Here is an 18,045-nt window from a genome sequence, read left to right as displayed (position 1 = left end):
CTTTTTTCTTTGTTTAGCAAAAATGTAACTTGACACACCTTCATCCAACAGCAAAAATGTAACTTGACACACCTTCATCTAACATTAACATAAAAATGGTCACGATGATAATCAATTGTAACCAAAAGTCGTCGTCCCGAGGATAGTCGTCAATGGCAACCAGAAGTGGTCGTTCTTCGGATGGTAGTCAATGGCAACCAGAAGTCGTCGTTCTTCGGATGGTAGTCAATGGCAACCAGAAGTCGTCGTTCTTCGGATGGTAGTCAATGGCAACCAGAAGTCGTCGTTCTTCGGATGGTAGTCAATGGCAACCAGAAGTCGTCTTTCTTCGGATGGTAGTCAATGGCAACCAGAAGTCGTCGTCCTGCGAATGGTAGTCAATGGCAACCAGAAGTCGTCCTTATGCAAATGAAAGACAAATTATACACGTCCCGTATTAGGCCTTGAACATAGTTAAAAGACAGCTTTATACATGTCTTTTAACCTTGCAATTTTAACAGAAGATTAAATTTAATAAAATATTAAGTTACTTAGGTTGAAAATAAATATTCTTTTAACAAAATGTCCAAATCGTTCATATTTTGTCTGCAACTTCTTGTCAGCACAAACAACAACTTAAATAGGAAATTTAATATTAATTATTACAAAACAGTAATTTTTCTACCGTTAGCGGGAGCTGAAGAAAAGCCGGTAATAAAAAAACGATTAAAAAACTTTATAAACCGCAAATATAATAAATAAATATTTCTCATCACTTTGTTTTTAATAAACAACACGATTTCTATAAAAAAAAAACTACAGGAAAGAAAACACAGAAATTTTTATTTATTTATTTTTAAATTAAGTTTTCTTCTTTTTTTATAAATTTTTAAAACTCTTTTGTTTAAGAATTTAAAAAAAATTAAGTTTTTTAGATTTAATTTTTAAATAAAATTTCATTTTTAATTTAAATACATTCAAACGATTTAAAAAAAAACTCTTACCCATTTAAATAACAGTAAAAACATTACTAAAGTAATCACCTTTTTTGAGAGAAAATCACGAAAAACGCAAGCAACTGTCGAAGCCTAATCTTTACCTAATCAATCACGCTTGTAAAGCGGTGTTATTAACGATATGACGAAGTGATATAAAAGTTTTTTTGACATACCTGCATAAAGAGAAAATTGCAGTTCGAATCAAAGTTAGATTTATAAGTCAATGTTAGTAGTATAGTGTGTGTTATAAATAGGTAATATCATAAAGCTAAAAACATGGAAATTCCTGTGTTTTTTAAATATAGTTGTTTACCTAATTTTTAACAAAATACCAGCTAGAAAAATGTTTTTTTAAATATCTATAGAATATGATATTTGCATATAATATTGTTTAAAAAGTGAATTGAATTTCTCCGACATAAAAAATTGAATAGACATTACCACTAATATTTAAAAATGTCAGTAATTTCAATTAAAAATAATTCCAACCGAGGTTTTAAGGCGTTTGAGAATTAACCTCAGCTGAAATTAACAATTAGGATCGCACGTAACAACTGAGATTGTGACGTTATTAGTGGCAAATAATAACGAAACACTAGAATTGAATAACTGACCTCATAGAATAAAAATTTCGTTGAGGCTAAAGCGGTAAACAAGATATTCGAAGTCTTTTAAAATTTCCATTAAAATTTATTTATTCAAATTTATAAGGGTATAGATTATTGAAAAATGCAATTTATTAAAAAAATAAATTAACCAGCACAAATAAGGGTATATATTACTAAAGGAATATATTACTAAAAAAATGTATTTAATTAAAAATAAATTAACCAGCACAAAGTACATGTTTCCTAGAAATTTTTACAAGAAAAAATATTAATTTTGAGAATCAAAAATGCTTAGTAATTGTAATCAGACTAAAGTGCTTTAAGTGCCAAGAATTTCTGATCATTTTTCAAATGACATTTATTGGGTTGTGTCTCTGTTTCCGGCTGACATAAAGTTAGCGTGCAACTATTTTAAATTCATTTTGCGATTAAAAAACAATTAGTTAAATTAATTCGGTACAAAATACAATTTTCATAAATCTTAGTTCAAAGGCAATTCCCAAACGCAACTAAAAATATTGAGAAAAAATATATTTTGCGGTTTTGTTTTTCCCTATATATAATGCAAGCAATACTGATATTTTAGTGTGCAATTAACCGGCATCTAAGCATTTTAATTAGCCTTAAAAAATAATTTAAAAATGTTTTAAAAATAAAAAATTTAGTGATAAATAAAAATATGCAAATATTTGCAAACAATAATAAATTTATTAAACTGACTGATTTTCAAATAAAATAAACATTAAAATAAAAGATTATTTTATATTTTTAGAGAATGAATTTTCTACTTATAAGAACAAAATAATATAAATAAAATGTTAAAAATTAAATTTTTTATAATTTTAACTTTTTTGTTAATTTTTTGCCAGCGAAGTCAAGCCAACTGTATTGGAGCCAATAACGGTAAGTTTAGAAATTTTAATTTTTAATTCAAAAAAAAAAATTTTTTTTATCATTATAGATTCAAAAAATTTGTGAAAACATTTACTATGTTAATATTGTATATTTATATAGGAACAATCTATTGTTATATATATGTTTACAAAAATGTAAAATATTCGTACGGAAATTTAAATAAAATTTATTGTAAAAAATATTTGAAATATTTGTAATTATTAGCTATCATTCAATGAAAAATGATAAAACCATTTCATTAAAAAAACATATTCCTAAATTCGAGTTTTCTCTTTAATTGCCGTTGGCCATTCAATTTAACATAAATCTGATCAACCTCAGATTTGTTAAAAGTTTACGATTCGGAATTTATTAATCTCACCAAAATTCTAAACAAAGCCAAAAAAATGATTTTTTTAAACCTGGTTTGATTGATCTGATTTGATTGCCAAAGCATAATGCGACTTATGACGTCACACTTACGCGGTATTATGCCGAAATACGTGCACATTGTTTTGTTTCGACTTTATACAGAAAAAAAATTTAATAATATTTACAGTAGTAATAGTTTGATAAGTTATCAAAAAAATAAAAAACGATTTTTTACGTAACGTTTTAACGCTGCATATTTAAAATAAAACAAAAAATTATTAAAAAGAGAATTTAAATTATTAAAATCACAAAAAAAATAATAATTATAAAAAAAACAACCAAAATTTTTTAACATGAAATATTATAAAAAATGATTTTTTTTTTGTTAAATAAAGACCAGAGTATTTAAGTAATAAACATTTATAATTTTGTTATACAAACTGGGATTTACCATAATCCAAGTGAATTATAAGCCTTATTATAGAGCAATTTATTTTAAATAGAAAATAAACACCTAAACTTAATCTATACAAACTTAAAGGAAAAATGTCTTTATTTAACTCCATAAAGAAATTTAAATAAAGCATGGTGACCATATAATAATATTATTTAGTCTTTTGAAAAATGTACCAATCATTTTTTTCATAATTTTTAATAAATTTTTTATTATAATGTAAAAAGTAAATTTTAGTTGCCTAAAATTAATTTACAAATTTGATATATTTTTTATATTATTTTATGCATTTATATTGTTTAATTGGTAAATAAATAAATGCATTTGCTTAAACACAACTTGGGAAATTCCAAAACAAAAAAAAATTCTCAAAATTTTAACTATTATTGTTTTTTTAACGGGCTTAACAATTTACAAGTAGAAATTACATACTTACTTCTGGTAATTGCTGGCCTTGTGCCATTTTTGTTGGCTTTATGACGTAGTTTTTGGATTAAAAATGTTGCATTACAAACTAACACTTAGAAATTTTGTGCAAAATCATAATTCTAGTAAATCGAATTTTTTTAAACAAAAATATTTTTCGAAAATTTTAATTAAAAACATTTTTTTTATAGTAAACAAAATTTAAAAAAAATTTGAACATTTTTAAGTTTTATTTAAAAAAAATAAATTTTTTTTTTGCAAAATTTAAATTTGAAATTTTTTTTTGGATTTTTACAATAACAATTATTCACTTGTTTCACCGGAACCTTTGAACTTTTATTACCGGAACCTTTGAACTTTTGTTTTAATTAATAGCTGCAACTTAAGGTGAAAATTAAAATGAAACAGATTTTAAGAAAAAAAAAAATTTTAAATTTTTTTTTCAGACTTATAATTTTTTAAAAATTTTTGCCCATTTTTTTTAATTACTAAAAAAAAATAAAATTTTAATGTTTTAATATTAAAAATTCACAAAAAAGATTAAAAACTAAGTCAAAATCAACCTTTTAAATCTTCCAAAGTCAAAATTCTAAGTAAAAATAAAGAAACCAACCAAAATAAATAAAGACAGTTTGTATATATTCGATAAAAAGATAAAATATCCAAAATTCTAGAACTTGAAGATTTCGTATTTTGATTATTCGTTTTTAGTATTTATTATATTATGACGTCACAAGCCGCAAATATATAAATATTTATTGTTTTTACTTAATTAAAATCAAGACGAACGACTTTTACAAAAACTTTAATTTTTTTGTAAAATCTTTTTTAATATTTTAAATTGAATAAAATTAAAGTTCAAAAAAAAAGATTTTGACCAATTAAAAAATTATAAACCAAAAAAGGCACATTTTGCAAAATATTAAATGATTAATATACAAAGAATAATTATGTGGTTAATAGCTTAAATTCCACAGTTGATTGAAACCATTAAATTCGTTCTTAGAATTTATTTTCGTTTTTCAATAAATCATTTAAATTTCAATGACATTTAGACAATCAGATAATTCGATATTTAAATTTCCCATGTTTTAAATTCAAAGGCCTATTCAAAATTGAATAAATTTTAGTATCTTTAAATGCATATCTTTGAAAGGCCTATTCAAAATTAATTAGTTTTTGTATCTTTGAATGCAGCTGTTTAATGTTATTCATTTAAATATTCCATTCAAGTATTGAAATTTAAATTAAATATATTTCTCTAAATACATATAAATTTTAATAAAATTTTCCTTTATATATATATATGATTTTATTAGATCATACTAATAGGTAAGTCATATCGTTTTTAAAAATTAAAAACTAAACTGTTACTAGTTTAAATTGGGCAACTTGGTAACTTTTATCATTTATAGAGATACTTAAAGCCTAGTTTAAAATTGATAAATTGTTTAAATAAGGATGTATGTACGTATCAATAGGTCGTGGTATTAATGTAAATGTCTTACTACAAAATGTAGGGTAAAGGATGTGAAAAACATGACATACAAAAACGCATTTAAACTAACACGCCCATAAAAAACATATCTACAACAATACAATGTATCAATAGTAAACGTGAAATGCATTAATCCAACGTGTTAAACGTTCATACGACCTTAAACGGTTTGTGATAAAGGAATAACACGCTTTTATTATGATTAACCTATCTACCTATAACGTGCAATACGTTTTTTCTATATAAAACAACTCATTTCGTTTTAATTTGATAATTAACATATGTTATTTTTATTGTTAAAATAAACGTGATTGTTATTTTGATTTTCTTAGTAATGTGTTTTGTAATATAACGTAACAAAAAAAAGCGATATTTTATTTTTGGTAAAGCGATATTTTATTTTATAAACCTTTGTTTATTAAAAAATAATTTAAAAAATAACATAATGTGTAAAAAATTTAAAAAAAATACCTGTATATTATATTTGACTAAATTTTAAAAGTATTGTGTTTTAAAATAGTAACACCTTTACACAAATATTGTTTATCTATTCCCCCTTTAACAAAAAGCGGTTAAACCATGAAGAATCGTGTGTTTTAACTCAATTTAGCAGAAAATCAAATGTTTATCTCTTGGATTATTTTCACGTGTTGTGAATTAAGTGAAAATATTGAGAAAGGATAGTTTAAGACCACACAATACAACCAAATTTAATCCTATTTCGAAAACTATTTTAAGCTTTGTTTCAAAACGATTGGGCTTTTGCAAATGAAAAAAACAGTGTTTTTAAAACATCTATAATAATTTTAAAAGAAATTTTAAAATGATTTAACTTTACTTAAATTTTGAAAATAAGACCTAAGTTTTACGTTTGTTTAAAAAAATAAATTTAAATAATTGTAAATAATATAAACTAGCATTTTAAAGAAGACTAACAAACTTTACTGACAATCACTTTTTTAGGTCAACCAAACGTAGTGATATCCAATCTAACTGAACATGTTAATTTTACTTTAACCGATTACACGAAATTGGACGATTACGAAATATCGACAACGTATACCTGGGACGTTCATGTCCCAACTGGTTAGTTACTAATGTTTTTAAAAAAGAAAAACCAACAGGGTGTTGTAGCGAATAGAACACTTGGCTTTACTACATCAGGTCTTGGGTTTGATCCCTTATGGTGTAGCGCCTTAATTGAGGTACTATAAACGGTATAAACTTCTGCTGAACCAATACTTGTTCAGCAGTGTGAATTTCGGGCAATTATAATCTAAAATAATCCAAACTGTCAATGGCAACTGCAGCCTGGGTCGAGGTATCTGATGTTACTACAAGTTAAGGCTGTAAAGTCGAGCATCTCACACCAAAGAAAAAATTAATTAAAAAAGGCATGCCAGTGGTTTGATTTCCACTGCTTTTGTGTCGCCTTTGAGTATAGGGTAAACTTTGGCAAATAATGATTAAAAGTTTTGGCAAATAACTTTGGCAAATAATGATTAAAAGTTCAGATTTCAAAACTAGCTCAGTCAGCTCACGACTTGGCCAATGTAACAAAAATTTTCCTAAAATAACCTCTGTTGATTCCAAATCAGTAGAAAAACTTATTTAAATTTGTTAAAAAAATAACAAAAACTAAATTTTTTTGTAGACAATAAATTAGACGGATTTATTTACTGTTTCCATGACAAAGATGAAAAAAGTTTGGCGGCTTTCTCAAAAAGATCAATTTTTTCTTTTGGAAACGGTGGAGGTAAATTAGAAATTATTTTAACGACTATAAAGCGTATAGTACTATTACCTTTTACTAAGGTTTATATGTAGTGCATAGTTTGTGAGTTTTTAAGATTATAAAATAAATAAAAAAAATAAAAATTGAAACACATAATTGAGTTAATTTTACCAAGTTTTTTAAAATTGTTGGTAATATTTAATTTTGTTTTTTTTAGTAATTCCGCTACCAAAAGACTCAGGGTAAGTTAAATTTATCTTTAAATTCTTTTAACATTGTTTTTTTTTTAACAACTTTAAAGTTTTATTTTTTAAATCAAGAATTGATGATTTTAGAAATAGTTAAATTCAGAAAATAACTTGTTGCAAAAATTGTTGTAGTTAAAAATAAAATTTAAAATTTAATAATAAAAAAAAACTAAAGTTAAATAAAAATATTAAATTATTTTTTACAGATGCGAAGGTGAAAATATTTGGGTTCATGACATAAATGGAACTTATACAAATTGTAGTGCACCTTGCAAGAAAGAACTTGGCGACCTAAATTGTTTTTTTAGCAGACTTTGCTCAGACCTTCAGAATAACTGCAAAGTTTTGCAAAAGGTAACTTTTTTTAACTAAAATTGATCGAAAATAAATTTAAATAACAGTTAGTTAGTTTAAAAAAATAAGTTTTCAATTTTTTTTCTTTAAAGTAATTTAAAAACAAATCAAATTGTTGTGTTGTTCTTTTTTACATGCCTTTTAAAAAAAAAGTTATTTCAGGAACAAATTAAGAAAAACTTAATGATTTTTTGATCGACCATTAGCCTAATTAAAACAGCATCATAAAAACACAAAATGTTAATTATTTATTGAAATGGGGGAAAAAGTTTGCTTTTTTGCTAGAGTCGATAGCCCACCTTTCTGTCGGCATTTTATTTGTTGTAATATGGTCGCAACTACCTACTGATAATTGCCAGTGATAAATTTAGCCACACCACTAACAGCAGTTTATTTATCATGGTTATACATGACGTATAACTTTAACCAAGCTCCTATGTATATAAATTTTATTAATTATTTGATAACTTTTACATAGGACGTTCGCAACATAACATTGCCAACTAAATTTGGTCGCAAATACACCTTTGAAATAACTCCTTACTCTGGGTTATCCCCTGATTCTCAAGCCACTATTAGATCAGAGAAAGTTTTAATTTACTGCGGTCATCACTTAGTCGAAACCTTAAACGTGTCCCGATTGGTTGCTTATGAGTTTTGCACAGCCAATCAAAATATAAGCGGTAAGTTTAAATTTTTGCGGTTTAATATACTTGGTCAAACCTTTTTAAAAACCCAAATATGATAAAAATAGGATATTTAAAATAACAAAAAATATAAAAACTTGATGTAGTGGTAAGAACACCCAGATCTACTGCATAAGGTCTTTGGTTCGATCCCCACTACTTTCATACTGTAGCACCCTTAAGTAAGGCGCTATAAACCGTTAAACTAAACTTAATATTGGGCAATTATAAATTGATAATATTTCGAACTGCCAAAGGCAACTCGAGACTGGGACGGGGTAACTAATGTTATTCTATGTTTAGGTCGTGAGGTCAACATTAAAGTTATATAAATATAAAAAACTTTAATTTTTTGCAGAACTATCAACTGTGTCCAGTTCTCCAGTTAACTTTAGGGTTTACAATATAAGTCACAACTACGATAACACAGCGACAGTGATATTGAGCTGGTTGCCACCTCATGATGTTGTACAAGGTCGAAATGTAACAAGTTATGTGTTGGCTTTTCAGGGAGAAGGATCCTTAATTAACTCACAAATAGTAAGTTAAAGTTTAAAAGTATTAGTTAGTGTAATGTTTTAAACTTTACTTCACAGGGTTCTGGGTTTGATTCCACTGGTTGCCATTCATTGCGTATATATTTAATATAACGCGTAAACAACGTTAAGAAAGTTAATATAATTTATGTAGGTATAGAAATGCTGTAAAATTAAATTAATTAACCTATAGCCGTACAAAACCCTTTCTAGTTTATGGTATTATATTTGCACCAAAAAAACATTAGAACAAGATGTTTGATAACTTTTTTTAACTTTTGAACATAGTATTACAAAAAGCAATATATGAAGAATCGCCATTTTGCTTAATTTTAGTCTACTTAACGTAAATTCATATACGTTTTGCCAAGTAAATAAGACAACAAACAAATTATCACTTTTACCTAAAAGTGTAATATTTATTTTTTTTAGCCTGGAAGGTCAAACTTTGAACCCGAGGGCAGTGACCCCCATTATTACACCACAGTAGTCGGAGTAGTCTACAATCAGACAGTAACAGTAACATTATATCCCCTATTAGAACGACCCAGTCATGAGAATTGTGGAACACAGTGTGAAAGTTATGGAGACGCAGCTAGCGTTTTTTTCGAAGTTAGAGGTATGTTGATATTACCAATTTGTAATTTTTTTTTCCATTACTTCAATGTTTGTTCTTTTTAATGGATAAGTAAACGTTGAGCTGCAGAGTCAATAGTTTAGCGTTGGTGCGGTTCGAACCCCAAACCCTGCGGTCCGTAGATTAAGGCCAAGACAACTGCACCACTTAATGTTAATCTTTGTTATGTTAATTAATATCCCTTCGTTGAACTAAAAACAATCGATATGTAATAAGTTTTCGTGGACACTATATGTTCAATTAATAAGAATACAAAATTATTTAAAACTGCTGTTTGTGGTGCGCATATATATTTTCAAAAGCAACTTAAACAAGCAATAATTTTACATTCAACACATTTTTGTTTCAAATTGAGTAAATTTTTTACACAGACATCGACGCATGCGCAATTACTGAAAAAGACGCGCGTTATTGTGACGCCAATGCTTCATGCAATGACGCTAACATGACACTCAATGTACAAGCATTCTGTCAATGCTCCCCCGGTTTCCAGGGCAACGGAATAGCAGTCACGTGGGATGATGGCACGGGATGTAAAAACTTTAACGCATGTGAGTCACGTGGTGTGACCGAGACCACGTGTTCTTCCCAAGCTAATTGTGTTGATGACGATCCACCCAGTCTTGGAGTCACGTGCTTTTGCTCGTGAGTAATCAAAAATTATTTTTATTGAAGCGGATGTAGATTGGATTTTAAGATAATTCTATAACGAGTAAAATGTTATGTTTTCAGCGATAAATTACCCTTTTCTAGTTTTTGGTATAGCTTATATGCTTTTTATTCTTATAGGCACCTTTGGTTTTAAAAATCATTAAAATTTTATCCATAAAGTTTAGACTAAAAAGTAAGCAAACATGTAATAATAACTAGGCTATACAATTAACCTAATTTAAATCTATATAACAACTATAACAGTAACAAAGATATAGAGTTTAAGCAAAGATGTAACTTTACCATCTTAAACAACAAACCACAAACATCAGAGGTATAAATTAATCTCAATATGTCATGTTAAAATTTTTAGAGATAGTTATTACGGCGATGGTTACATCAATGGCACGGGATGCACAGAGAAAAGACTCATAATAGGGATAAGTGTTGGGATACCGGTAGCAGTTATTTCTATTCTTATTGTTTTGATTGTGGTTTGGAAATACAGAGTGCTACAGAAAAGGTTCGGTTTTTATTTTGAACTAAAACCAAATTATTTTAAGTTGAACAACATTTCTTTTTTTTTGATAACGTAAAACAATTTTTCTCAATAATTCTAGATTTGGTGACTATGCGCTATACAATCTTAAAAACTTTTTTTTTGTATATATCTTTATCCTCGATGTGGGAAGGTCGAATGCGCGACTTAAACGTAGAGTAACATCAGTTACTCCGACCCAGTCTCGAGTTGCCTGTGGTAGTTTGGAATATAATATAGATTATAATTGACCAGAAATTATACTGCCGATTAAGTGCTGTCTCAGCAGGAGTTCATACCGTTTATAGCGTCTTACCCAAGGGCGCTACATCATGAGATAAGTGGAAATTGAACCCATGACCTCATGTGTGGTGTAGCAAATGTTCTTACCACTACACCACGCTGCCGGTCTGTTATTATGTATTACATGTTTTCAACCAATAAATTGATTTTGTCACTTTTTCCGTCGCTTCAATATATCATGTGTTGTTAATCTTTTAATTACTTTAAATAACGCGGGAAAAAAACTAAACAAAAAGATGTGTGTATATATTTTGTTAAAAAAAACGATTATATTTTTTATTTTTATAAATCCTGTAAAAAAAATCAATTATTTTAATATTTAGAGCGTTGGAAATTAAACACTCCAAATTTATTGCTGGTCGAACAGGACCTGGTTACACCATGCCACTGGTTTTCACCAATAACAACCAGTTAAATAGGATGGTGTCTGTTGGTGGAGAAGTGTTTGGTAGTAAATGGGAGATAGCGAGAGAGGATATAGAACAACAAGGTAACTCTAATTGTTTTTTATATATATTTATCCTTGATGCAAAAAGGCTGAATTCACAGCATAAACATGAAGTAACATTTGTTAATATAGCTAAGTCCATTTTTTAAATATTATTGACCATTTTGTTTAATCATTAAACCGCTGGTTTTTTGGTTCAGTATGAGTAATTACAATCAGCCTTTTCTTGAAGGTTGCTTAGACATAAAATCAGGGAATCAACCCAGGATATTATGTTGCATGTTGCCATTTTTACCTATTGAGCTTTAAAAAGTCAGGGACAAACTTAAAAATTTAAAAAGTAACAAAAAATAATAGCTTTAAAGTCTTTAAAAAAAAATTACATAAATGAAGTTAAAATTAAGAAAGAACAATTGTGTAATTCACACAAAAACATTAAAATAATCGTCATTTTCATTGTGCTTAAAAGTGTTTATTTTTATAAAATTTATTTTAATCCGTTTTTAAACATAGTGACATCCCTATAGGCACAATAGTGCGATGATTAATTAGGGAACTTATGTGAGTAACATGACTCGGAAAACTATTATTAGAAATATACATCAACCCTCCATAAGTTAAAGGCATTTAACATGAAAGAATTAATTAATAAGCCTATAGGTATTGTAGTTTGACTTATACTTAAACTAGAAAAACACATATTTTAATTTAGTTTTTGACGTATCTTAATTTTTTATTTATTGTATGTATTTGTGGGTAATTTTTTTAAGTCGGATAAATAGAAGATACCACATTACAGGCATTGTTTAAATTTTAAACTCTTCGCAGTTAGTTCTGCGATATTTCAAATGGCAACGGCTTCGTGGAATAGAAGATTAAATTGGGTTTATAGTTTAATTTTTTAGACATTATTCGAACGAAGTCCTTATCTTTAAAAGGAAAAATTTTAAGTATATCATCTTTAAAAAATCTATCATTATTATTATTACAAAAATACACCATAACTACTATAATAAAAAAATTATAATATATAATTTTAATATTATCAATGTTTGAATTAGTTTTTACGTAGAACTAATGTCCAAAATATACTCAACGAAAACTTGATATTACATAAGATTAATATACAAATTTAACCCAAGGTCTAATAAAAATAAAAGATTACAAAATACTTATTTTAAATTACAATTATTTTGAAAGTTTTAACAAGAATAAAAACATATATTTTTAATACGAATATAACTTTTTGAATTGAAAAGAAAATTTAAAGATTAAGTTTTAAATCTTAAATTAAACAAATATGTATTAGATAAAACAATATAACATAGAAACCATAAAATTTAATATTAAACCTACTAAAAAAAGTTATGCATTTATTTTAATTTTATTCAGTAAAAAAAGCGAACCCAAAATAAGGATTTTATATTATAAAATATTAAAGAAAACTGTATCAAAAACGTAACACACAAACCAGATTTCAGCGAAATTATTGTTTTGAAATTGATAAGAAATCACGACATAGCAGCCCGTGGACATGAAAAAAACTACCTCCAAATACAAGAAAGTTCACGCAAGTTTTCAGATAAAATTCTTTCAATAAATTAACCCGCTTACCTATACAACTGACGCTCTATTTATTATGGTTTATATTAAGATAACGATTTAAATGAAGGCCGTAACAGCAAAGAAATGGCGGCGACATTTTCTGCTTTTATTTACAACAATACCATAAACAATAACGACAACTTAAGGTATCGGCACGGCTCCATTGTTGGCTAAACAAACGCTATTATTCCACGGACAATTAACCCAAATTACTAATAAGGAGATAAAACGTTTCAGAGTAAAAAACATTGAATTCTGTGAAGTGTTAATCTAAAGACTGTATAAAAAATGACGTTTCTATAAACACACAAATAAATAAAGCTTTTATTCTATCAGGTGTTGTCGGCCGGGGAAATTTTGGAGTTGTTCATAAAGCGATTTTGAATCAAGACGGAAAGGAAAAAGTTGTTGCTGTTAAGTCCTTATCAGGTACAATATAGTATAAATCTTATATCTAAACTGAACTATATATTTTCCAAATAATACTCTACAAAACCTGTCGTACTATAGCAGTTATATTTGTAAGTTAATTTACTTATACATAAATGATAAGGCTTTGTGGATATTATATGTCTAATTTATAGGCCCACAAAATAAAAAAAAACTACAGTTTTGGTTGACATTATTAGTTCTAAATTGCTATCATATTACGACAATTTAAACGCTAATTAGAGGGCAGGCTATTAATTTTTTTTTTTTGGAACAATGTTTTTGGTCCGGTAGTGTGGTAAACCGGTCATGGCATCGGACTACGAGCCGAAAGGTTTCGGGTTCAATCCGCACCATTGCCACACTATTCGCCCTTGAGCCCGGCGTTCACGAATAGCTCACACACGTCCCAAACCGCACACCCTTACCCGATAAAAATATCCAAAAACCTATTCTCTTAAGGGGGTATGAAGAAAAAACAAAAAAAAAACAATGTTTTATGCCTTGTTTAGACCCTTTCAACTTGTGTTATTTATAAACCTTGTAACACGTCATACTTTAATCATATTGTAAAACAACATTACTGCAAAATTGTAATTAACTTTTTAAATATTCCACAAAAACATTAAAGTGACCACGTTTCTACGAAAAAACTCATTTACTATTTGACATTTGTATCTACAACTTTAAACATAAATTCACACAAGTCCTTGCCAAAAATTACGAAACAGTCTGGAAATTATGGAAATCGAACAGACCAAGTTTCTATTTTTAAACCAAATGAATATATCATGACTAACCAAATTTTAAAATTTGCATGTTTATGAATTTCAACTTCGTTACACTTGAAAGTAATTGTATAAAAAACGTTTTAAAAATTAAAAAAACTTTTACTCTTTGTACTTCGCCAATTTCTACATAATTCGGATAAAACAAAAACATAACTTGACACCTGATTTAAAATCAGAAACTCCAAAAATAATTCAAGCTTTTAAAAATCTACTAAAAGATACTAAAAAAAATTTTTAAATGGATCAAAATATAAGTCTGTTTAAACAAATCTAATTCTTTACCTACCAAACTTAAACTGAGTATTAAGTTTTACTAAATAAATAAACTTTAAATTAAAGGATGTTGTTATTCAACCATCCATCAAGAAGATTTTCTAGCCGAACTGGGTCTTCTAATCTCACTAGGTCACCATAGCAACGTTATGGGGGTGTTAGGGGTGTGTACAGAGGGTATGGGTGACCATGATGACCCCAAATCACCCCTCCTAGTGACCGAGTTTATGAAATACGGGGATTTGTTGCACTTTCTATGGAAGGCCCGCGATGTAAGCAAAATATATTTTTTGATTTTTTGACAAAGAGAAATTTTTAAATTTTAAGAAATTTAAAAAATAGATCTTAAAATTAAAGTTTTTGGGTAAGAAATTTAATTTTAATTGCAAATATATAAGAAAAATTAATTTTCCTAAATTTCGTAACAAGAATTTTACATTTTTCTCCATTTCAAACGCAAAACAATTAAATATTATCATACAAAGGGGCTTTAAAAATAGTTTTATTTTTAGTAAATGCTAACTGTTGATAATCAAATTTCGATAAAACCTGTAAAAAATTTCTAGGAAAGTAAATTTTGCCCTCACTGTGACCACAAATTCTGACCCCAAATTTACTCTAGATTAAAAGATATCTTTGTCTATATACAAACAAATACTAAAGGTTAAAAAACAAGTCGGAAAATAGATTTTGCCTAGTAAATAACACTCAGATATACCACGTAAAGTAAAAAAACTAATTTTTTTTGTATAATATATTTAAAATAACGCCTTGATATTTTTTGCATAAATTTATTTATTAACTTATAGTAACATATTGAATTCTACAATGTATTAACGCAATGGAAAAAATGTAAAACCATTTTCTAAAATGTAAGCACAGTTATTCAATTTTTTTTGTATATACCTTTATTCTCGATGTGGAAAAGTCGAATGCGCGACTTTAACATAGAGTAACATCAGTTACTCCGACCCAGTCTCGAGTTGCCTGGAATTAATAGCGTGATGTATGGTAAGAACACTTGCTACACCATCATAGAGTCGCGGGTTCAATCCCCACTGCTCTCATGCTGTAGCGCACTTGAGTAAGGCGCTATAAACGGTATTAACTTCTGCTTAGTCAGCACTTTATCAGCAGCTTAACTATCGGGCAATTATTATCTATATAAAATCCCAAACTGCTAAAGTCAACTCGAGACTTGGTCGAGGTAACTGTTGTTACTCTATGTCTAAGTCGCGCATTCGACCTTCTCACATGAGGATAAATATATATAAAAAAAAATTATTACATGTGATTTTAACTCATCATGACTAAGTCAGTATAAAAATTTAAAAAATTTCAAATACGTCATCCACATTAACATTAAATTTTTTATTTTTACAGCCTGACTGGCATGTTAAAGACCCAAACTACGAATTCACTGAGTTAAATTTAAACAACATAGGAAGACAAGTAGCTAGTGGGTTAGGATTTCTATCAAAAGCGAAAGTAATTCATGGTGATGTTGCAGCTAGGAATATACTTGTGGGAGAGGTGAGTGAATAAACATTTTTATGATGATATAGAGTGCTTTTTGTATTTTGTTTTTTAGATTAAATTACGTTTGTAAATCTTATTAAAAGTAGTCTAATTCTGAGTTAAAAAATAGTAAATTGATTTTTTATTGCAATTATTTACAAATTTTTATATATAATAATTTTTAAATAAAATATATACAACCAGTATATTATATCGACTTTTAATTAAAGCTTTAATTACAATGGAAGGACATACCAACACATTTTTTTTAATAAAAGTAAATAATATTTTAGCACGTACTTTAGCGTTAAGTTTATCTTGCCCTTTTTACAGGATTTACAATGCAAAATATCAGACTTTGGGTTGGCAAATGACGTATACAGATATGGGATGATTAAAGGGGCAACAGAAAGAAGAGTCCCCTTTAAATGGGTAAGCCCCGAACGAATGACAGGGGGTCAATGCCCCATTACATGGAGAAGTGACGTGTAAGTACTTATTAGCATCACCTTGTGGTACTTAAATAATTTCAAAACATGGCTAAAAATATTTTTGTAAAAAAAAAGAATATTTTAAAATTATAAAACGAATACTTAAAAAAATAAATAAATAAACTTTATTTTAAAATTTTTAGATGGTCGTTCGGAATATTATTATATGAGATGGTGACCCTGGGCTCCGCACCTTATCCTTCAATGAACCCAGTGTCAATCTATAATTCATTAAAAGAGGGATACAGGATGCCACGTCCACATTCATGCAGTGATTATTTGTAAGTTTTGTTTAATTTTTATAAAAGTATACTAGTAATCATAATTGAGTTCATTTAAATGGTTTAGGCAAGCAGGGTAGTAGATTAAGTTAATTTATATGGTTAGGGCAAGCGGGGTAGTAGATTAAGTTAATTGATATGATTAGGGCAAGCGGGGTAGTAGATTAAGTTAATTTATATGGTTAGGGCAAGCGGGGTAGTAGATTAAGTTAATTGATATCATTAGGGCAAGTAGGGTTATAGTTTAATTTAATAGTGGTTATGTTATAATTAGCCATGTGCACTTTGTTTATTAAGATGAACTTATAATCTGATGTAGAACATATTTTGACCCTTAACTTTATTCAGATACACCATAATGCTGTCCTGTTGGGAATGGGAGGCTTTGAAACGACCAACATTTACCCAACTCGAAGACAAACTCAACCAAACATTCGACAGCAAAAACAACGGAACTTACCTCAACCTAAGCTCAACTATTTCAGTCTTAGAAGATTTCGACGCATCGCAATACGAACTTGATATCGGAAGACGTGACAACTCCACAGCGCAACCTAACGGCTGTGTTCAAACCGGTTTGAACAACACTGAAGCGCCTACGAGCAACGAGGGAAGTGGTACTGTTATCAGTAACGGACATATACCTAACAGTGACCTTGGACTATTTCCAGGCGATATTACAGTTAATATTGATGGCATGGCTGATAGTACTGTTATTACTAACGGCCACGCTAATAGTCCAGTTTAAAAAGCAACTGTTTAGCGTTTTCAACACACGCTTTACCTCATAATTACGTTTTCACGTAAAAAAGACGATTAATTTAAGCAAATAGCGCTTCAAATTGAAACCGAAATACCACACCATTGCAAAGATGATAACTTTTTACGCAATATCTAATCGTTTTATGTTTTCGACGTGTTTTATTAAACGAGCAATCTGTAAAAACTACCTCAAGTCTATAGGAAAAAACTTCATCCCAAAACATGTAAATAAATAAAAAAAATTAATTCATGAAGTTATTATTGTAATTGTTATTTTATTATCGATGCTTGATGTTGTTTTGTTTTTATGTTTATGTACAGAATTCGAAATAAAAAAGCAGGTATTTACAATTACAACGTATGTTATTTCTACGATTGTGTCGTGTTATTAAAAACTCAGTGACAATAAAACTACAAAAACTGCGTAAAATTTTCTATTTGCAAAAGAGTCTTAGGATTTATAGCTTTAATATTTATGTGTTAAAAGAACAAGGTCGACAAATAAACTTCAAACACCAAGAGTTTTACAA

The 18,045-nt window shown here is 28.1% G+C and overlaps 1 protein-coding gene across 1 annotated transcript; it reads left to right on the top strand.

Annotated features, from left to right (window-relative positions):
- Positions 1–2,359: 2,359 nt before the first annotated feature.
- Positions 2,360–17,727, top strand: LOC145757340 (uncharacterized). Its single transcript, XM_082572433.1, has 17 exons — positions 2,360–2,488; positions 6,193–6,315; positions 6,884–6,985; positions 7,182–7,206; positions 7,419–7,566; positions 8,045–8,249; positions 8,611–8,792; positions 9,221–9,407; positions 9,797–10,070; positions 10,450–10,599; positions 11,241–11,407; positions 13,307–13,399; positions 14,530–14,735; positions 15,847–15,996; positions 16,315–16,469; positions 16,616–16,753; positions 17,102–17,727. The coding sequence occupies exons 1-17, from the start codon at positions 2,401–2,403 to the stop codon at positions 17,499–17,501; spliced, it is 2,793 nt and encodes a 930-aa protein (XP_082428559.1). The 5' UTR covers positions 2,360–2,400; the 3' UTR covers positions 17,502–17,727.
- Positions 17,728–18,045: the final 318 nt, after the last annotated feature.

The sequence above is a fragment of the Corella eumyota genome, chromosome 1, assembly GCF_963082875.1.
Source record: "Corella eumyota chromosome 1, kaCorEumy4.1, whole genome shotgun sequence".
NCBI lineage: Eukaryota > Metazoa > Chordata > Ascidiacea > Phlebobranchia > Corellidae > Corella > Corella eumyota.
Note: the sequence above shows the minus strand (reverse complement) of the source record. Positions and strands in the feature narration are given on the sequence as shown.

Excerpts from the sequence above, each read along its gene's own strand:
- LOC145757340 (XM_082572433.1), top strand. The coding sequence starts at position 2,401 with ATGTTAAAAATTAAATTTTTTATAATTTTAACTTTTTTGTTAATTTTT. Across the intron at positions 13,400-14,529 it reads TGCTGTTAAGTCCTTATCAG|GATGTTGTTATTCAACCATC; the intron begins GTACAATATAGT and ends TTTAAATTAAAG. Across the intron at positions 16,470-16,615 it reads ATTACATGGAGAAGTGACGT|ATGGTCGTTCGGAATATTAT; the intron begins GTAAGTACTTAT and ends TAAAATTTTTAG.